Source organism: Marmota flaviventris, chromosome 10 (assembly GCF_047511675.1).
Source record: "Marmota flaviventris isolate mMarFla1 chromosome 10, mMarFla1.hap1, whole genome shotgun sequence".
Lineage (NCBI taxonomy): Eukaryota > Metazoa > Chordata > Mammalia > Rodentia > Sciuridae > Marmota > Marmota flaviventris.
The window spans coordinates 94,249,189-94,272,623 of record NC_092507.1 but is presented as its reverse complement, the minus strand read 5'-3'; the positions used below and the strand labels follow the sequence as shown (position 1 = coordinate 94,272,623).

The 23,435-nt window shown below is 35.8% G+C and overlaps 1 protein-coding gene across 3 annotated transcripts in view; it reads left to right on the top strand.

The window, feature by feature from the left end:
• Positions 1-23,435, top strand: part of Vav3 (vav guanine nucleotide exchange factor 3) — a 350,991-nt gene that overhangs the window by 282,942 nt on the left and 44,614 nt on the right. For all 3 annotated transcript variants that reach the window (XM_027943138.2, XM_071618116.1, XM_071618117.1), the window contains exon 20: positions 9,143-9,279. In XM_027943138.2, the coding sequence (XP_027798939.1) occupies positions 9,143-9,279 (137 nt within the window). The remainder of the gene's footprint in view (positions 1-9,142; positions 9,280-23,435) is intronic.

Below are 23,435 nucleotides of genomic sequence, written 5' to 3'. Positions count from 1 at the left end.
TAGAAATGAAAGTAAGAAGAAATGCTTTTGTTAGAGGTACATTGGAGGTATAATTCAGTGTGCATGCCACGTATCTAGAAGAGAATTTGGGGCAGGGGAAAGAATTACTACATTTCTTCCTTTTGTCTTTAAAAAAATTCATTGATATAAAGATTACAAATTTGTCATCAAGGTGTCACTGTCTAGGATATAAACTCTCCACAAAGACACATGGAAAGGTGTTTATGATCTGTTACATGTTATTTTGTATTAGCTAAATAAATAATCTTTGTGTAATAAATGGTTTTGAAGTAATAAGTGTAAGTATCTAAAAGAGTGTGTCTAAGGCATTAAAAAAAAAGTGTTAGTTTATTTGGGCAGCTGCAACAGAACATCATAAACTAGGCAGCTTATAAACACAGAAGAAATTGATTTCTCACAGTCCAGAGGCTGAGAAATCCAAAGTCAAGGTGCTGGAAGATTCTGTCTGATGAGGGCCTACTTCTGGTTCATAGACTGTTGTCCTCTCCTTGTGTTCTCACATGGTGGAAGGGGTGAGCAGCTCTCCAGGATCTCTTCTGAGGGCACTATCATGTCCACTGAGGCATCACCCTTATAAGCTATTCACTTCCTACCACATGGGGGATTAGGTGTCAACATATGAACCAGGCGTGAACATTCAGTCTATATCAGTGGGTTTCCTAGCAGAAGTGATACTTGAGCTTTAAGGAATGAGAGGAGAGGTCGGAGTTTTTAGTTTCCTCCATGGATGTGGGCTGAGATTTATGTGCAGACAACAGCATGTATAATTCCAGAAAGAAGGTGCAGCATGCTAGTGAGAACCTTACCTGTTCAATAAATTTCAAATAATTCAACAGAAATTAGCATAGAAAGGGTATAATGAATTGGGCCAGGCTCTCAAGATTGCATATTATCTCTCTTAAATTTTATCCTTTGCTTTTATTCAGTGTCCCGGCCCCCAAGTACTTTAAGCTCATTTCAATCTCAGAATCTTCATGTTTATAGTTCAACTTGATTGTTCAGTTTCACCCCCATCTCAAAGGCTTACAGCTTTTTCCTTAGGTCTTAAGCCTGACTTGCTCACCTTCCCACAAAATCCTCTCACCCCTACATCATAAGCGCTCTGTAATCCAGTATTTTTTCTAAATGCATTTTAGTAATACTTAAATCTGATTTTTATCACTTTCATCCGCTTCCTTTGTGTTTGTCACTTTCTCTAAAATACAAGTTTTAAGGATGGACATGGTTAGTCTTTTTCCCGGTGCCTAGAAATGAATGATGTGTATATACCTGTTGAGAAAATGAATTAACCTGTAGAGCAAGGAAGGAAACTAGGCTATTGCAAAGTGTCTTAATTGATTTTACTTTTACTCTGTTCTCTTGTCCCTCAGATATCTTTATGACTGAACTCTTAAAACTACTCCTTCTTTTTTTTTTTTTAATACTGAGGATTGAAACCAGTGGCACTTTACCAATGAGCCACATCCCCAGTTCCTTTTTGAGACAGTATCTCTCTGAGTTGCTTAGGGCCTCATTAAATTTCTGAGGCTAGCTTTGAGCTCACAATCCTCCTGCCTCAGCCTCCTGAGTTACTGGGATTATAGGGATGTACCACCATGACCAGTGAAAACTTTTTTTGATTGGAGGAAAGAAACATGCTGAGTTTCTTTGGGGATAGGAAGAAGGGTAAGAATATAGCCCCAAAAGTCATATTAGTGGTCACTTGGGATCTTGGTGCCTTCTACAAAGGAAAAGTCCAGCAGACATTGAAGAAAATCTTTTTGGACCAACAGTTCTGGAAACTAATGATCTTAGTCATCTTAGGAGTCAGCAATGCCCTGCTGACCTATGCATCTGCCTTCTCCTTTCATGTCCTCAAGAGCAAATCTGGTCATCTGGTTCATCCTCCTTCAGTAAGAACTGCCCCCATTTGATGGTCTCCTTTTGCTTCCTCCCAGCCACTGGTATCTCGTGTATCTGGCCTCTTTATTGCAATCTTTGGCTTAATCACCATCCATGAAACACTTGGGTATGCTGAGCAGTGCAGAATGATGTGGTTTAAGTGATTATAACTTTGTATAGGTTCAACTACATATGTCCACTTGCCCATAGATCCTCAGCTGCATGTGGATGTGTCAGCCCCTGAGAGTTCCATGGATTGTCTGGTGTGGTGATTTTTTTTAAGTTGGATTTTTTTTTCTTTTTCTTTTTTTAAATCTTTTTGGTACTAGGGATTGAACTCAGGGGAACTTGACCACATCCCCAGCCCTGTTTTGTATTTTATTTGGAGAGGGTCTCACTGAGTTGCTTAGCACCTTACTGTTGCTGAGGCTGGCTTTGAACTCATGAACCTCCTGTCTCAGCTTCCTGAGCTGCTGGGATTACAGGCAAGCACCACCTCACCTGGCAAGGTGGGAGTTTTTGAGGATCTGATTTAGAGTATACCAGTAGGAGTTATTACCTTTCTCCTAGAATGAAGCTGGTCTTGGGGAACTCTCCCAGTTCTTTCCCCACTTGGAGGAAAATCTATCCCCCATTGCTGCTTCCCAAGATGAAGCTGAATGCCCAGGTGGCATGGGATGCACCTCAGATCATGCTGATAAGTCATCCCTATCAGGAGGCTTGTGCTCAGCCACAGCCTTTTCATGTAGGTTGTGAGGAGTGGCTGCCTGCTGTAGGGTCACTGAACTAGGAGTCAGTCAAGTGAGTTCTTGTTCTGTTTCTGCTTTTAACTATCTTTTTGATATTAGATCACTTATTTGCCATTTTGGTTCCTAGTTGTATAATATAGAAAATAAGGTGATTAGACTAGACAATGATAACACTCTTATTTGAGTTGTGTGATTGTGTTCTTTTTCTGTCTTAAAAGAAGATGATGAGATAGTTCTGGGCTATGCTTCTCAAAATGGATTCACATCCTTGGGAATGATTATTTACCAAGAGTCTGCTAAACCCACAGGGTGTTCTCCAGGAGCTAGGATTTTATTTAAAGATTTTAGGGAAACCTTTTTTTTCACTAAAATATCCATATATGTTAATACAGAATTTTAAATTTGCATGGATTTTAAAGTTACATGAAATTTTAGAGTTCTTTTGCACTCGTAACCTATAAGATCTTTTTAATAAATTAAAATTTAAAAAACCTTCCAAAAGGCACTATTCTATCTTTCACCCTTGATTCACAATTCACTAATACTCTAATAGGCAGTGCCAAAGAGTGGCTAGTCAATGTTTATAAAGTTGGAGGAAGGCTTCTACACCCAACCCTTCTTTTTATATGAGCAATAACTATTTCCTCCATTTGACTCATCGTTGTTTATAAAAGTAAAGTAGGCTGCTCTGGATGAAGATTTTTAAAAATCATTGATGCGAAGTGTTCCCTTTGTGAACAATTAGTTCTTTAGACTAGTTTGTTTTCCACAAAATTGTCTGCTTCTGTTATCACAGATGGTTTTCGCTCTGAGGCTCCTTTTGCTCCTCTAGGAAGACCAGCAAGTGAAGGAAAGAGTAGTGCCTTCTTGGAAAGAGCCCTGAAAGGTATGATGGGCAGTGGAGGTGCAGCCCCCAAGTCTACTCAGCCTGCTTTTTAGAGGTTTAGCCTTAGATTGTGGACTTGAATCAGAAAGGGCACAGATCTTAATTTAAAGGAAGTTTTGTTGATATGATGCCAGATGGTACTTACTTCACTGTAATTTTCTCAAAAACAAGTTTGGTCATGTTGGATATTGGTCTTGGTGCTTTGTACATGTACCCAAAGAATGAGGTTCTAAAAACCTAGCTAGAATTTGGTAGTCACAGTGAGGAAACTTGGAGAAAAAAATAAAATATATATCTTAGGATCCTACTTAAGATTTATTAAAACAAAATTTCCTGAACTTTCATGAATAGGAATATTTTTTAAAAGTTCCCACTGCACAAGAAACCATGCCCAATTGTGTTGCTCCTTTTGCATTCACCTGTCAGTTTAGTGGACTGAGCATAGTCTGTCTGAGGACAGGAGTCATGCCCTGGCTCTGTTCTGAACCCTCCATGTCCAGCACTGGGCAAAAGATACAGTTACAAATGAATGTGTGTTATGCTCATGATCAGTTTCCCAGGATAAACCAAAGGTTTCCTGTGACATCTTGCAGAACTAATTATTTTTTAATGTGGCTGTGTTTAGATTTTAAATTAGGCCTCAGAGGTGAAAGGCTAGCACATTACTGACAGCATATTTTTTTCATAGGCAGCACTCTCCTCTGAGTTATTGTCCCAGGGAAGCCCATTGCATTAGGGCAGCAATATCAGCATCCTGAATAGATCCTAATCTATATTGTGACAATCACTCTTCCTGCCCTGCTTAGACAACACAGCAGCTGATACTGGTACAATAACTGTTAAGTTCATTGAGTTTGAGGGTTTAAGTGAAAATTATTAATGAAATTGTTTATGTCTGGTAAATTTTCTAATAGGATTCTATATAGAATTAATGTTTTTATAAAGCACTTTTTAAAACAATTTCTTGGCATGTGTCACATTTCTTTTTTTCTTTTTTTTTGAGACTTTAGTGTTCCACATGGCTTCAAGTTTTATTTAATCAGAACTCCATGACTATTACTGGCATATAACTATCATTTTAATAGTGCCAATTCTTCTGTATGTGAATCTTTCATGCATAAGGCTGACTTGGAGACTTTGATTTAAGACCTAATACAATTACTAGGGTTAACAAAAATTCAAGGAAAGAATTGTGCACGGGTTAGATATTAAGGGTATAGTTAGCTGTACAAAAAAGCATTTGTCATAGTGAATAAAACTAAATAACTAAACATTTGACAGGATACATAATTTTGGCTGAGCTATTTCAATCATAATTTATAATTATGATTATAATTTATAATTATGATTATAATTTATAATTACGATTATATAAAAGTTTTGGGAATTTCCAAGATTGCCCAATATATATGATGAGATTACATGTGATTATTTTGCACGCAATGTCTGAAGATAGTTGCAGCCTTAATGCTTAGATTTTGGTGAGTAGCACCGTGACTGTGCCATCTCTGCTGTTAATGTAGTTCTGGAGCAGAAAGAAACTTAACAACTACTTAGTCTTAGTTTTCCCAAGGAGAAATAAATAGCTTTCTGTGAGTTGTGAGTTTATAATATAATGAAAAGCATATTTTTTAAAATTTTTTATTGTTGGTTGTTCAAAACATTACATAGTTCTTGACATATCATATTTCACACTTTGATTCAAGTGGGTTATGAACTCCCATTTTTACCCTATATACAGATTGCAGAATCAAATGAATGACAGTAGAGGGGGTAGAGAGAGAAGAGGGGAGGGGAGGGGAGGGGAGGGGGCATAGTAGAGGATAGGAAAGGCAGCAGAACACAACAGACACTAGTATGGCAATATGTAAATCAATGGATGTGTAACTGATGTGATTCTGAAAAGCATATTTTTGATCATCTTTTTAAAGATAACCTTTGGGTATTTGTTTGTGATTAATCAGTGTCAATGAGGAAGACTACATTTCTGCTCTTAAGAGTTCAGGCTGTTTTGCATCTCAAATCCTTCAAAGCATGGATAACCAAGGGAAAATATATCTATAGTTTTTTTTTTTTTTTCTTTAAGAACTAGGGATTTTCAGCCTCAATGAAAATTTGAAAGGCTAGCCTATGAAAAGGAGATTTGCTTCCTTCAGCATAATTCCAGATAGAAGGAGGCAGGTCAATGGAAAAAGGTTACAAGAGAGAGATTTTTGAATAAGTTTCAGGAAAACCTTGTTAATAAACTATATGCCACTATGACTGAGTTGTCATGGGGACATGTCATGACTGTTCTGTCCTGGTCATTTTCAAACTCAGGTTAATACCCATCAGGCATATTTTATAAGGAGAGGAAAACCTACACTAAATCAACAGTAAATGGCTATTCGAAAGATGAGCATCTGTAAATCTAATTTCTTCTCTGTTCTTGATCTCATTTATGAGGTGTGATGCCTGCTGTGGCAGTAGATTGTGTTAAATATTATATTGATGGCTAAGTGCTGACTTGAAGTTTAACTCATTCCCTCTTTTCTTATTTTAATTGCATTTTAAATCTCAGTTGATGTGATTATGTTCACAGCAATGTGGCTGTGCCTTTTTAGTAAAAGGAAGGTTCCTTTGGAAAGCAACTATTTGTCCTGCGGTATTTGTAGAACACCTTCTGTGTGTTAGCATCAAAAGCAGGGTCAAAATGTCAGTCTTCTTTATGTCATTGTGCCCTTGTTTCCTTTCTTTTATCCTTTGATCTCTGTAATCCTGTAGCCCTAACAACAAATCATGCTAAAATGGAAAGTGCTAACCAATTAGAAACAAATACCCAAGGATCATCTAACAAATAACCAGAGGTATAAATTCCATTATATTATAAACTCACAATTTGTCCCATGAGAAAAGCATATGAGTTGAATAAATATTGTTCTTTGCAAGTCCTTTGTGGGCAGAATTGAGGCTAGTTACTATGTCTTTTTGGCTATTTCTTGGACTCGACCATAATTCCTGGCAAGGGTTTCCCATTTTTGTTTCAAGAATGAGGTTAGTAATATTACTTATACTATTGTTTGTCTAGATCAACTTCCCAAATGGAGCTTATAACCAAATAGTAATAGCAGAAAAGTTAGAGTAAATGAAAAATGAGGAATAAACGGAGCTATAAAAGCAAAATCCATTGTTGCTACTTTGTAGCATAGTTAGGTCTTATTTTCTGACCAGACTATATTAATACATTTGCACTTTTCCTTTTTAAATACTATGATTTTTACTAGGCAATGTGTTATGGCATTCTATCCTCTAAAAAGGCAGGAGGCAACATTACCTGACATCTACAGCCTTGTATGTAGCTTGGCATTTCTATGCTATAATCTCAAATGCATTTTGGGGTAGTGAAATGTCATCCAGTGAATGTTTGTTTCTAAACATCCTATACGTTTTCAATCATTTTTTCTTGATAATGACATATGACAATGGGCATGTTGACAATGAGAGAACTGGCCTCTTTCCCACTGTGTGTCACATGTACATGGCACTGCTCTTTTTATCCCAGTGGGTCTTGGCCACAGACAACTGTAGGAAAGGACAGAGCCACATGCATTATTTCAGCTTTGAAAGCTCTTCTTTCTTGCCTTCATCTTCTATTTAAAAATTGGCATAAACCTGGGGCTGGAGTTGTGACTTACAGGTAGAGCCCTCGCCTAGCATGTGTGAGGCAGTGGATCTGATCCTCAGTACCACATAAAAATAAAATAAAGATATTGTATCCACCTATAACTAAAAAAAATAAATATTAAAAAAATGGCATAAACCCAAAATTGCCCAGGGAGTCTACCAAATGCCCTAGACACACTCAATAAAACAGAGGCAAACCTCAACTCTAACTTCCAAACATGGAATAACGATCACGCATACCAGACTCCATTTGAAAAATTCTACGTTATCCTCTTTTATATATTGAGCTTTCAAATCAATTGTCATGTGTACGGGATGTTTAGATTTCATTTTAGGTTAACAGTAGCAATTTAATAGAATGTGTAAAATAAGCACTCTCTATACTCAAAGGCATTTACAGTGTGTAGAGAACAAGTCTGATAAACACTTCAGCCAGAAGAGTTCTCCTGTGGAGTATTGTTTTTGGGAAAAACAACAAAGACTGCTGTTTGTGTTAGGGTGCCACCCTTTAGCATCTGGAAGGAAATCACTCCATTATGGATGTGAGATTAAATTCATCCCTCTGGGGGTCTGTGGCTCAAGAACTGAAGCAAAGGGGTGATGTACCAATTCCTAACATGCCTCAGCAGTTGCAGCTGTTAAATTGGGGTGAAGGATGCAATGTGTTTCAGCCCTCTGCCTTCTGATTGACTGGATTGATAAGGCACTGTTGACAAAAGCTTTTCAGTTCTAATTTATAGTGACATTCGTTTTCCCCTCTCTGCAGTGGCTGTTGAAAAGGATTTTGAGGACTTTATTGAACTCTTTGCTGGAGCATTCCATGTAGTTATCGAGGCCTTTTCTAGGCAACTTGGACAGCAAGAACCAAAACGGCAGTCATTATGTACCTCCTTTATGTACTAAGTGCAGCACTTTCAGCCAGTCACTACAGTCAGTCATTAGCATAAAAATTCCTGAAGTGTAATAAGCAATGACTTAAGTTCTGTAATATGCAATAAATATCATGTTCATGAGCAATCTTTCTCTTAGGAGGGAGCAGTTTCACCTCTAAATGACCAGTATTGGTACAATTAGGCCTGTGTGCAGTTGAAGTTGCTGTTCTCAAAAATGAAATATTGAACTGATGTCTTCAATGTCTTCATTGAACATTCAAAAAAATACAGAGAGTGGACAGATCTGTTTCATATATCATTGATGCTATTGGCTTGGACACGTTCCCTTCATTGGTCTGTTTTGCAAGCCTAAATTTGAGCCCAAAGAGTTTCTTCATATAAATGTCTCAAGTATTGCAGTGGCACATCCATCACCCCTTTGCTTTTGAATTACAAAGATAACCTTAAGATAGCAACCTTATACTGGGCAGTGTGATACATACACAGAAATGGTGAGCCTCCTTAGTGATGAAATCAACCAATGCCCAAGAGGAAAGTAGTAGGCAAAAAGGATAGAGTTGATGAAAAAATTGATTCTTTTCCATTAAACTGTACCATACGTGATGTGTTTTTTATGAATCAGGCATCAACTAAAAGAAATATTTTTCCAACTAAAAAGAGATTGATGGTGAGGGAGAGGTAAAGTATGTAAGGGATCAGGGGATAAATTCATGTCTTCTATTACCATCTCGAATAATGAGAAAGTTGAAAAGCATTCCATTGGAATTACTTCAAATGTTTACTTGGACCTAGTGGTATTAAAATGTTTTTAATGTTGGGCTGGGGTTGTGGCTCAGAGGAAGAGCACTTGCCTAGCATGCATAAAGCACTGGGTTGGATCCTCAGCATCACATAAAAATAAAATAAAGGTGTTGTGTCCACCTACAACTAAAAAAAGAAAAGAAAAAATGTTAAAAGTATTTTAATATTAATAATGGCTTTAAAAAATACATTTGGACTTTACACATCATTGCTTTCTCAATTCTAGAACTCACATTGCTTATTTTCAGGTTTGCCAAAGATGCAGGTCATTAGGAACTACACTGGAACACCACCCCCAGCTCTTCATGAAGGACCCCCGCTACACATCCAGGCAGGGGATACCGTTGAACTTCTGAGAGGAGATGCACACAGTCGGTTTTGGCAGGTACTATCAAAATTATAACTTTTTAAATTTAATGGATGATTCATAACTGCATGAAGAATAAAGCTGTTATAACTGATTGCATGCTTTCAGATTCAGAAATCTTACATACTATGGAGAGGGAAATTATTTTTTTTATTAGCCTTCCTCATATTTACCAATACCAAAGTGGCAGTGAGTATTAGAAAGCTAAAGGAAAATAGTGTCAATGCTGTTACTCATAATTATCATTTTTATTAAAAATTCATACCTTGCTAGAGCAGATTTTCCAAACTCAGTACCTGTGGGCATGATCTAATTTGCATGGCTTTAATATATTAACAGTGTACTTCAGGGAAACTACCTAATTAGCTTGCCAGTGGCCATTTCTGGCCATATTTGATTCTTTGCCTACCCACAGTACCTGAGGTTCTCAGAGGTTGCCCTGGGCATTTTTCATGAAATATATGAAATATGAAAAGTAAGTGATTATGTTGATGTTTGCTAGTGGTAAAATGCATCTTGCCAGTAAGCCTACATTTGATTTAAGCATTTTTTAAATTGAGATAAATATGCTATAATGTTAAGCTTTGATGAAGCTGGATAATAGAAGCTGCTGTTCATTAAATTATTCTCTGTTTTCTTTTGTATGTTCAAAATATTCCCCAGCAAATCTAAAGGATTTGTTAAATATCTATTGTGCATTGAGGGAAGAGGTAGGTAAGGATCAACAGGAAGATTAGCATATGAATGAAACTTGGTTAAGGGTAAAGGGAGAAAAGGCAGAGAACTATTGGATAATATCCCACTGTGCACACATGTAAGCAAGAGCTTTCACTGGCATGGAATATTTTACTGTCTTTCATCTCATTACATGAGAATGCTCTAAGATTGAACATTTATCTACAACCATCATTTCAACTGCTATAGGCAATGAGTTTTCCAAAGCTCCAATATTTTTCTTAACTATCATACTCCTTTCATATGTCATCCTTCTCAGAAGAAAGAAAAACAGAAAAATTCTACTAACTCATGCATCCCTCAACATAACCGCAGGATATACCTACATTCTTACTTGCCTTTCTTCTTGGATTTTCCATCTCACATTTTCAATTTCATTCTCCCCCTGCTCCTTTTCTATGGTATATAAATATGCTCAAGCTCCTTGCCACTGAAAACACATGGGTACCTCAGTCTTTGGTTCTATCAGGTTCCCTCATTCCTTCTCACCCTCTTGTTCTCCCATAGCAAAGCTGCACTTGTTAGGGGAGTCGTGTTCCATCTCTTCCCCTCTATGTTACATTCATAATCTAGTGTCTTGCAGAAACTACTCTTATTTGGCTCACAGCTACCACTTAAAACCCATATATATATATATATATATATATATATAATCTTTGAGATATATGCCCACTTATACATATTTAAAATGTGCAACTTTGATAAGTTTTGACAAATGTGTATACAAGTAAAACCACCATTACAGTCAAGATAATACATGTACTCACTGGTCCCAAACTTCTTTTTTTAAAAAAATATTTTTGTAGTTGTAGATGGACACAATACCTTTATTTTTTACTTATTAATTTTTACGTAGTGTTGAGGATCGAACTCAATGCCTCATACTTGCAGCCACTGAGCCACAATCCCAGCCCCACCCAAACTTCTTTTTAATAACTTTTTTATTTGTTCTAATTAATTATACATGACAGTAGAATGCATTTATGCACTTTGATATATCATACATAAATAGAGTGTAATTTCTCATTTTTTTCTGATTGTACATGTAGAATCACATCAGTCATGCAGTCACATATGTACATAGGTTAATAATGTCTGTTTCATTCTAAGATCATTCCTATCCCCATTCCCCTTCACCTCCCTTCACTCTCCTGTATGTAATCTAAAGTTCTGTTCTTTCGTAGCACCCCCCACCCCCGCATTGTGTATTAGCGTCTATATATCAGAGAAAATATTGTGCCATTGGTTTTTTGGGATTAGCTTATTTCACTTAGCATGATATTCTTTAACTCCATCCATTTACTAGCAAATGCCATAATTTCATTCTTCTTTAAAGCTGAGTAATATTTTTGTGACCCTTCATGGTCCTTCCTTCATACCCTCATTTATTACTCTACCATTCCAACTCCAAGGTAAAACCATTGTTCTGCTTTCAGATTATGGATAAGTTTTTACCTTTTAGAATTTTATACAATGTGTATTCTTTTTTTGTATGTCTTTCACTCAACATTATCATCTTGAGATTTAATCATGTTCTTTCTTTTTATTGCTGGTTATTATACCATTTATAGATATAGCACAATTCGTTTATTCTCTTACCAATGGATTTTCTGGTTGTTAGTGGCATTTGGTTGTTACAAATAAAGTGTGAACATTCAAGTATAAGTCTTTGTATGGTTGTCTGCTTTCATTTTTCTTAGCTAAATTTCAAGAGGGTAAATGATGGATCATACATAGATATATGAATATATTACTAAATATATTTTACTAAACCTGATTTTGAAAGTCACTGTGCCATGCTACATTTTCACCAGCTGTAGAGAAAAATTTGAGGTGATCCATAATTGATCCAACATTGTGTATGGTCAGTCTTTTTCATTTTTTTCTGGTCTAATTGCTATATAGTAGTATCCCATGGTGTTTTTTATTTGCATTTCCATAATAACTAAATAATTGTGAGCATTTTTTCATATATCATCCATCTATGTTTAGTGGTGAATAAATACTTATTCCAGTATTTCATCAAAAACAAATTCTTAACAGATTTTATTTTCTAAATATTGAGAGTTCCTTATATATTTTGGGCCTAAATCCTTTCCTTATAAAATGTGTTATTTTTATATATTTTCTTCTAATCTGTGGTTTCTATTTTTATTCCCATTGTTATACATAGAACAAAAGTTTTTATTTTTGATATAGTCCACTTTGTCAATTTTTTTTTTGATTATGCAATGGGTGTTTTATTTAAGAAATATTTTGAGTTTGGGAACATAGCTCAGTGGTAGGCTTGCCTAGCCTGTGCAAGGCCCTGGGTTTGATTCCCTAGAACTGCATTAAAAAACAAAGCAAAACAAAACTTCACCTCTCTCAAAGTTAAAAAAATACTCTTCTATGTTTTCTCCTAGATATTTTATAATTATAGTTTTTACATTTAGGTTTATGATGCATTTTGAGTTATTTTTGTATATGATGAGTAGTGTTCATATTGTTTTAAATATGGATAGCCAGGTATTATGGCAACATTTGTTGAAAAATCAATTATTTATCTACTGGGTTGCCTCTGCACTTTATAAATAAATGAGTTGACCGTATATGCAGGTATATTTCTGTAGCCTCTATCCATCTCTTTTCCAGTGTGCTGCTGCCTGCCTTGCTTATTATAGTTTATAAGTCAGCTTGTGTTAGTCTTCCAAATTAATTCTGTTCTTTTTTTTAATGTTTTGGCTATTCTTAATCCTCTCCATTTAATACGAATTTTAGAATCACCTCGTCATTTTCACCAATCAACACCTGCTGGGATTTTGGTTAGAATTGTATTGAATTATAGATTAGTATAGAATTGATAATATTGAGTCATCTAATCACTGGACTTGATATACTCTATTTAGCTCTTCTGTAATTTCTTAGCAGTGTTTAGTAGTTGTCAGAGTCCCATTCATACGTGTCTTTTGTCGTATGTGTAATCACTTCCCTTTGATGCTATTGTAAATTACAGTTTTAAAATTTCAGTTTCTATTATTTATCAGGAATATATAGAAATATAGTTGTGTATTGATGTTTTTTCATCTTGTAACTCTTGTTGAACTCACTTATTCTTGTAGCTTTTCTTCTCCAGGTCCCAACACACATTTTATATAAATAATTATATTGCCAATTAGTAAATATGGTTTTACTTCTTTCTTTGCAATCTGGATTCCTGTTTTTTTCTCTTATCAATGACAATGTCTAGAACATAAGTAAAATGTTAGAAAGAAGTGGTGAGAGAATACACCCTTGCACTATTCCTGATATTAGGGGAAAGTTTTAAGTCCTGTACCATTGAATATGATGTCACCTCTAGTATTTAACAAATGTCCTTTGTAAAGTCAAGGAATTTCTTTCTTCATCCTAGTTTGCTGAGTTTTTATCAGTAATGCATGTTACCTTTTGTCAAATGCTTCTTCTATATTAATTGAAATTATTTTATTATTTTTTATTTATTAATATGGTAAATTTAATGGATTTTCATATATTAAATCAATCTTCTGAAACAAGCCCCTGCATTATACTTTTTATACATTTGTGTTATTTTCTTGATTTTTTTTTTTTTTTTTTTTTTGGTCTGGCTTGGGTAATAATGTAATATTCAAAGATGTGGAAATGGGAACAATTTCTTTCTTTTTAGGTTTTTAAAAGCAATTTTACAGAATTGCATAATTTTTTCCTGACATGTTTTATGTAATCCACCATGAAATCTCTCTAGGTCTTAAAGTCTCTTTAATAGGAAAGTTTCCTTAAACTACTGTTTCAATTCCTTTAATAAATATAGAGTCATCCAGGTTATCTATTCTTCTTGAGTGAGTTTGGATAGTTTGTTTTTCAAGGAATTTTACCAATTTGTCTAAATTGTCAAATTTAATGGCCTAAAGTTTTCATGGTTTTCCTTCATTTGCCTTTTAGTATCTATTTTTCTGTAGTAGTGTTATCCCTCTCATTCCTGATGTTATCAACATGTGTTTTCCTTCTTGAACTCCTTTTCCTGATCAACCTGACTAGATGGATAGGAATTTTATTAATCTTCCCCAAAAAACAGCTTTTGGTTTCACCCTTTCTCTCTATTGTTTTTCTTTTCCTGTGTCATTGATTTTTGCTCTGGTCTTTATAACTTTCTTTATTCTCCTCTTTTGGGCTTAATTTGCATTTCTTTCCCTAGTTTCTTAAGGTAAAGTGTTTACTCATTGATCCTTTTTCTAATATAGGCAGTTATTATATAAATTTCTAAGTGCTGCTTTTCTCCCTTTCTTTAGAATGCTGTATTTTCATCTTCAGTCAATTCAGACTACTTTCTAATTACCTTTCACTTTCTTCTAATGGGTTATTTAGAAATATGTTATTTAGTTTTCAAATATTTAGGGATTTCCCAGACATATTTCTGTTTCTAATTTCTTTTCTTATTATTTTTTTGGCTATGGAAGTTGATACTGGGGATTAAACTGAGGGGCACTGGACCACTGAGCCAGATCTCCAGCCCTATTTTATATTTTATTTAGAGACAGGGTCTCACTGAGTTGTTTGATGCCTCACTTTTGCTGAGGATGGCTTGAACTCGTGAACCTCCTGCTTCAGTCCCCTGAGCCACTGGGATTACAAGCATGTACCACCCTGCCCAACCATAATTTCTTTTTAAAAGTAATTTTATTTTTAACTTGAACATACAAATTATACATTTAATGCCATACCATAAGATAATATAGTTCATATGATTGGAATCATTTTAAATTTATTAGAAATTGTCTTACGGCAAATGTAGCTAATAAGTTGTCTTGAAATCAGATTGTGTTAGTGATAGAGCAGAAAATGGTCTATCTTAATAAATGTCCTGTGTGTACTTGAAAAGAATCTGGATTTTGTTTCTCACAGGAGGGATATTCGACAAATATCAGCATGATCCAAGTAATTGATAGAGTTGTTGAAGTGTTCAATATCATTGTTGATTGATGGCATAACCACATGATCCACTCCCTTTCCTATAGTCAAGTTGAATTTTTTTTCTTTCTACATTTTTCCGTGGTGAATTATAGTTGCCCATAATGATGGGATTTGTTGTTACCTATTCAAACTTGCACAGAATATAACAATATAATTTGGCCAATATGGGACCCCAGCACTTCCCCCTTCCCTCTCCTTCTCCCCTCCCCCTGCTCCCTTTCCTTTATTGATATCCCTTTGATTTTCATGAGATTCCTTGCCCCAGTCCCAGTTTTTTTTTTCTTTTTCCTTTCCTAGATTCCACATATGAGATAAAACATATGACTGGCCCTTGACTTCTGAGTTTGCCTTATTTTACTTAACATAACGGTCTCAAGTTCTACCCATATTCTGTCAAATGGTGTTAATTCCATTTTTCTTTATGGCTCAATAAAACTCCATTGTGTTTATATTATGTCATTTTCTTTATGCATTAATTCTTTCATTGATGTACACTTATGCTGGTTCCATAGTTTGACTATTGTGAATCCTGCTGTATACATGTGTATACATGTATGACTATAGTATGATGCCCAAGTCTAAAATTTTTGTGTTCTATTCCCTCCTCTCATCCGTCCCTCTCTACATCTTTTAGTCATCAATTCCTTCTCACTTTATCTTCTAAATTGCTTTCAATACATTTCTTCCTTTCCACCTCCATTGTAAAGCTTCTACTTGACTCAACTGTTGCATATCACCTGGGATCACCTTCTAAGTGATCTCCTCAATCACCTTCTAACCTCTAGAAGTTGTCTGCTACGACCATCCTTTCTACCCCACAAAATCCAGATATAATTACAGAGTTTCTTATTGGTGGTGTCTTCCAGTATCTTCCTTCTGACTACACACAGTTCACATTTCTTAGCCCTAATGGTGGCACGTACGAACCACAGGGTGCATCCCTGCCTGCCTCTCTGATTTCACAGCTCACCATCCTCCAACTTCTCATGTGTTCATCATCATTCCCATCACCCCTGCACCCCTATCTATTGCTCTGACATTTCAATTAAAGCCTTTTCTGTCAAAATTTTCTCTTCTGTATACTCTCTTACTCTACCCTATTTCCAGGTAGAACTGAGAAAAATTCTTTTCTTGTGATAATAATTACAACTAAAAACACCAACAATTAATGCTTATTCTATGTTTTAGATACAAAGTAGAATTCTAAGCATATTTTACATATATGAACACATATAATACAAATGAGAATTATATAATGTGAATTATGATTATTATCATCCTCATTTTATAGAACAAACCAGAGTACGTAGAGAGTGAGTAGTCTGCCCAAAGTCACACAGCTCATGACTTGGCAGGGCTGGGAATCAGACTTAGGAATTCTAGAAACAGAGGCCAAGCTCTTAACTACCATACTTTGCTGCTGCTTCTGTGGTCATGCTGTCATGATCAAACTTGTGCTGCACCTTAGTTTAGACTTTATGCTTAATGACAGGGGAGGTAGGCTTATGTGCTGTTTAAAAAGTACCTGTCTTTATGCTAATTAAAATGGTTTCTTGTGTTTGTGTAACTACCATCAAATTTGTGACAGTATTTGAGTTTTGTCTTTACTAAACAATGATTTATTATTTCTTATAAGGCTGTAGGTTGATAAGGTGGCTCCTTTGCTTCACTTGATGTTGGCTGGGGTGATACAACATAGAAGGTCCAAAATGGCCTTGTCCACAGGGTTGGCAGATAGGACCAGCCCTGTCTGGGAACTCAGCTGTAGCTGTCTATCACAGTGACCTCTTCAGTGACTCTTTAGGCTTCTGCACAGCATGGTAGGCAGGGGCAGTTAGACATCTTACACAGTAGCTCTAATCTAAGTGTAAAAGCAGAAGAAGCTGCCAGACTTTCTGAGCTTTATGTCCAGAACTGGTGCAGTTACTTCTGCTGCTTTTTATTTGTTAGCATGGAACAAGGACCAGCCCAGACACAAGGGAGAGGATAATGCAAATGGAATACCAGGAGGTATGGTTCACTGGAGATCACCAAGGTACCAGCGTGCCTTGAAAACATTGTTGAAACTGTCTGAGAGGCTCCAAGAATAAACTGACTTTGTAAACAATTCTCAAGGGCGTAAAAACCAGTCCATTTCTCACTATGGAGAAAGGAAAGAGTCATGCTAAGGAAAAGTGTTGAAGATCTTGGTGTATATAAGGAGTTCCCAGTCTATGGTGTGTTTGAAATCAATGAAGGTGGTGAGAATAGCCCAGCAGGAACCCCAGAAAAGTGTGTGTGTGTCTGTGTGTGTGTGTCTCCAGAGGTGTTTACCCTTGAGAGAGAAAGATTTGGACCTTCATATTTTTTTTCTAACAAAACTTTGCTTCTTTTCAGTCTTCTTTCTTTCTGATAATTTAGATTTGGGAAGCTTAAGTATGTAAATATGTAATTTTTCTTATTTTTTGTTATCACATTAGGTTTGGATGGTTCTTCCAATATTTTTCATGATTTTTTTTCCATATTCATTATTTCACTTAATACACAGCGTTGAAAGTATGACTATAATTTGGGTTCTATGACAAACAACAGCTCAGTACTCTTTTTACTCAATTGTACTGCCTCCTATTCTTTCTAGACAAAAAGAAAGACGTTATTGTCATTTCCTCCCCAGCTGCCTGGAAACATGAAGAATTTCTAGTATGATGCTAGAATGGCTTTCAAAATGCTTAAGAGAATTGTAGGAGAAATGAGAACTACTCAATGACAAAATGTGTATTATTTTGAGGGGAATATAATGGTTAGGGAGAAGAAAGGCTAATATTTACAACACAGTAAGAGAATTAGCAAAAAGAATTAGCAAATTTCAGATCAGCAGGTATGCACTGAGTGCCACCTGATATGCACTAACTGCTCACGCTGCAGTTATCAGCTGTCATCATTGCTTTGACATTACGGTCTTCTGTTTCTTAAGGAACCACTCATGCTTGCTGGAGCTAGTAATGCATTTTAATTGTTAGGCCAGTGTTAATGATTCATGTCATCTTTTTGACATGGATGTAACATGAGTCAAACTGTCTTACAGATATCTCTGATACAGTCAAAGGATTTTCACTCAACAAAAGCTTCTTATTGATAGGAGCAGTGGTAGAGTGAGAAAGCCTAGATTCAAATCATGTACTTGTCGCCAAACACCTATATGTCTTGGGTCAAATCACTTAATCTCTATGTAATTTAGCTTCAAGTGTTACACAACCAGGACTGGACCTGAGTGGTGTTCCCAACCCTTACTGACTCTTTGGGAGGCTCTGGAATGAAATATACACACAGCCCTACATGCGGAGACTAGATAGACTTGACCTAGGATGAACCCAGATCTGAGTAGTTTCTACTGAGCCTCAGATAAATGTAACGTGAGCCATTAACTATATGCTCTAGTTGGTAAGATTTCTTGGTAACTATTACATTATCCCTAGCTTCCTTATTGGGTTGTTGGTAGCAAACCAAATCAAGTGTAGCCACAAAGTAAGATGTTAGAATGGACTCAATACTTTAGCTTGATAACTACCAAGTAAAGGGAATGTTTTCAAATAATTAGTGTATAATAAAAATATACTTGCCATAATTCTTCATCCTGAACTTCATAAAAATTGATTTTTCTAAAAGCACCTCAGATCTTACAGTATCCCAAGGCTGTCATGATTAAATTAGCTTTTGTTTTTCAGATCACATGTATGGAAGGTAACTGTAGGAAACTGAGATGAGTCTGAACTGAGTAATGGCATGATCTAGAATGTCCTGTGTTTTTAAAAGAAATTCAGAGCAAAAACTCTTTCTTCCTCATTAGGTCTGAAGAATCTGCTGGCTGGTTGGTCCTTCCAAACCATATGTGTTTTTCAGTGTGTTTACAGTAGTTCCATGTATATCAGTTGCCAATTTCATGTTCCAAAGAAGGCATGTCCTTTTTGGTTCACATCCTAAAATATGTGACTCCCTCCTGGGGATGTTTTCAAATAGCTTCCAAAAATATAGTTAAGCACTTCTTTTTGTCCCCTGTCCCATCTCATTTGAGTTTGAACATAATTAACATGAGAGGAGAAAATTGTTTTTTGTTTATTTGGTTTTTTTAGAGAGAGAGAATTTTTTAATATTTATTTTTTAGTTTTCGGTGGACACAACATCTTTCTTTATTTTATTTTTATGTGGTACTGAGGATCGACCCAGCGCCCCAGGCATGCCAGGCGAGGGTGCTACCGCTTGAGCCACATCCCCAACCCGTGTTTTTCTTTTCTGTACAAGAATTTAGAAAATCATGCTTCAGTTTGCTGAGTATGGGTTACCAACCCTGCCAGATTACTTTCACAGTGTGCCTCACTTTTATTTTCCGTAAAGTGGGAGTAACAATAATCACAACATACAGATTAAAACAATGTATGAAGGAGTTCTGGCATAGCTCTCATTAAACATAAGCTCCTATTCACCCACCCTCCCATTCTTTCATCTGTCCATCTCTTTAAATACTTACAAAGTGCCTAATGTGTGTCCAATTCTGTGTTTCATGTTAGAAGGACCAGAAATGAGAAAACCTGTTTCTAACCTTACCTCATGTTCTTAATCATCATATTTTTGTTTTTCATTTATTGGTATTGGGGATTGGACCAGGGGCACTATACCACTGAGCTACATTCTAGTGCTTTTTATTTTTTTCACTTTGAGATAGAATCTCGCAAAGTTGCTTAGGGCCTTGCTAAATTGCTAAGATTGGCCTCAAACTTGTAATTCTTCTACCTCAGCCTTGGGGGTTGCTGGGATTACAGGCTTGTACCACCATGCCCAGCTCAATGATCTTAATGATCTAGGGGATAATTGGAGTTCAGAATAGATGAGGTACTTGAGTACATCTTGAGTGTTTATGAATCATATTGTTAAAAATATAACTGGAATTTACCTGCAGATAAAAATTTAGACTACTTATCTGGATATTACACTGACTCTGCATTTGTATTTCAAAAATGTCTTTTAGACTGGTTAAGTGCTTTGGCCTGTTTGGAAATTTTCAAGAAGTTATTCTTCTAAACTGTTTTTTTTTTTTTTTTTTCTCTGCAAGTGAGCAACTTCACTCATTAGTGTGGAAAGTCAGATTTTATTGTAGACTGCCATGTTTTCAATATATTCTATGTCCAGAGAATACAAATTATTCTCTACTATCTATCAGGGGCTTTCTTTCTTTGAATAGCTATTAGTCTAGTCTGTATTATTATTATAACAACAGTAATTTCTAATTCTATTGAAGTGAGTGAGCTATCTGCATTTTCATTATAACTCCTTTCAAACAATGAATTGTCAATTGAGCTATAAAAATGTATTCTGTTCAATCTTTGTATTGAAGGGATTCATTGTGGCAGCTTTTTGTGTGTGTGTGGTTGTCTTCTCTTTTCCTTTCTCTTTCCTTGAAAGCTCTATAAAATTGTTTTCAAGTGAAATGAATATAAAGTAGAAAATTGGTCATTTAGGGTACATTTCCTAGTGCAGGTGTAAGGCAAAGATTTTTCTGAGAGTTAACAGCATTTCGAACAATTCCGATCATACCATCTGATGATAAACCTGTTGCTCTTAAACCTTTGTTACAATATATGATAATAAAGGCTTAGTGATGACAGAGGGCATCCTTTGTGCTGGAAGGCATTGTTCACATCAGAAACTTTGTTTTCTCAGAAAAGCTACTGATTATACTTATCAGTAAGTGGGAGAGGGCAAGAGACAGAAACAGTCAAATGTGAAATCAAGCCATTCCAATGGAGTGCTTGGTATGTGTTCTTAGAAGAAAGCTTGTGAAATGATGAGGATTCTGTGTCCTATATCATGGAGTTTTATTTGCTCCATTGTCATTTACAAATAGCCATGTGTTCCACTGGGAGAATTTTGTAAGCTAATTGGAACCAAAAGGCAATTATAAGCAGTAGAACTATAATCAGTGCCAAAAATATATGTATTTTTATCCACAATGAAAGTTAAATAACCTAGAAAATAGTTGTGATACTTCACAGTTACAAATCATGCGTCTACATGATCTTTATTCTAAAGAGTGAAAATGGTTTTTACACACATTTCTGACTAATTCAGAAGATCTCCATAAAGAGGGTGATGGGAAAGTCATGTTACCCTTGTTTAGAACTGAGATTTTAAAGAGCCAAGTTTAACCCCTGTCTATAGGATAATAGCAGTAAAATAGAAACTAAAGTTTCTTCCTGACTTCTGGTCCTGAGACCTACTTTAATTCTATGTTAGACCATTCTATCTTTGTTTTAGGAAAACCATTTTATTTTTTTAAAAAATCCCTAAGAAAAATATCCCTTTAAAAGGCAGTTTAACTAGGAAGCAAAACAACATTGTTATATGTATAATTTTTCCTTAGAAAAACAATTTTTAAACATCTTATCCCATAGGAAGAGTCATAGAGAATAAAAAGTAAGAAAATCCTAGAGTTTAGAGAGAATTTAGGAGATTGAAAATGCATAGAAGCATTTTTAGTCACCGGAGTCAAGGAACCTGGGGGAAAGAGGGTCCTAATTGGCCATGAACAGTAAAGTGTTAAATTTCCCATAAAAGCTCACCCTCGTTGGAGTCTGCCTTGTCAAGGATTTTTACTTCCCATACTGACTTATTCAGTGTTCAAATAGCAATCCAGGTGAATATTTTTTTTTTTCAAATTGGTACATTATAATTCTACCTTATAGTGGAATTTTATTGTGTCATATTTGTACATGAATATAATATGGATTGATGACTTTTTTCTTTTAAACACAGATGTGTTTTCCTCATATTAAGTTAAAGAAAAGAAACAACAACAACAAAAAAAAACCACATTGACGGGAGACATGTTTTTTGAAACCTCCAGACATCAATGTGTATTTTGCCCTTGTCTAGATTTCCCCTTCTCTTGGTGCTTAGCTTAAAACCTTCTTCACCAACAAAGCTCAACCCTGGGGGCACCATCTCTGGGGGCTTCTCTGAACCAAAAGGCCTCAATTATAACATGTCACACTGTATCCTCAGGGTCTCTTCATCTTTCCCATTGCCTGTAAGAGCACTTCAGAAAGATTAGAGCCATGACTTTCCTGTCTTTACCTCTAGGACCTAGAACAAAATGGGCATTGAGTTTAGAATGCATAACTCTTCAGAGATGATATTTCCATAATATAATATTTATGACTTCTCTAATTATCCAAATTGTGTTTTATGGTGATGTTTGAAAGATCATCAAGATATTCATTTTTCTTCTCAGATTTAAATTTGTTTTTTTTCTATAATTTTAGGGCTAGTTAATGCATGTCTTCATATTCTTCATCTATAAAATGGGAATTTTCATTAAAGTGACTTGCAGAGCTTTTTTGAGAACCATTAGAAGGAAACTAAGGAGGAAATTGGATATAAAAAGAGCATATTTCTGAATAATGGCTAACAATTTTGAAAAATATGCTTCATTTTCCAGAAGTAAGGAAAGGATTATCTGGTATTTTATTTGTTTAATTTCACCTTCTCCATATCAATGTGAAGGATCTCACTGACATATATGAGCTCATAGAAGACCAGTTTGCTCTTCCAGTTCCTGTACCCAGTTCTTGAAATTTCTTTAATCAGAGGTGAAACACTTTACTTCATAATTATACATAAAAGTGCAAGTGATGAATTTTGAAGGGCATAGATGATTTAAATGCCCTTCAGGGTAAAAAAAAAAAAAAATCATGAGCCCTTTCCCTAGAGCAGGTTTGGATGAGGAAGAAGTAAGATTCCTGAAGGAGAGTGAAGGACAGGGGGAAGGGAACAGCGAAAGGGGTTTTCAGAAAACAGACTGCCTAGGGAATGTGATAAGTGGGAATTTCATAATCTTTACAATAACACAAAACCAACCAGAAACCCTTTGAAGGCTAGAGAGTGGAGGTCTAGCAGAATAGAGCAGATCTTTCCTCCTGTCTGATACTTCTCCCCAAAACTTTAGCAGCCAGTCACTTCAAAGAATTCTTTTCCTAGATTAAGAAGATATTTTCTAATCCTTTCTAGGCCACACAAGATTGCTATCTCCCGTAGGAATTTCTAAACTCTATTTTTCTCTCTTGATCTAAAATTCAAGTGTCAGGCTGCATCATAGTCTGAGGCAAATAAGAATATTTAAGAAATGTCAAAAAGGAATCAAATCGCCTTTGTCAAGAAAACTGATTTCTAACACCAACAAATAAATTATAAACAAACTCCATTGCTTTGGCATTAGAATCCCAGACAGTCACCATTCTGGGAACGGATAAGTGTTTTTTTTCCAATTCACATTCCTACCAGAGGTCATTCCAGAATGAAGTCCCAAACTTGGCTCTTACCATGGCAATCCCACCTTTTGAGTGTTGGAGTGTGGTTTCGGAGTGTTCCTCCATTCACCTGGGCTTTTTTTGTGAATCACCTCTCAGCACTTGCTGATGTACTAGCCTGTTCCTTGTATA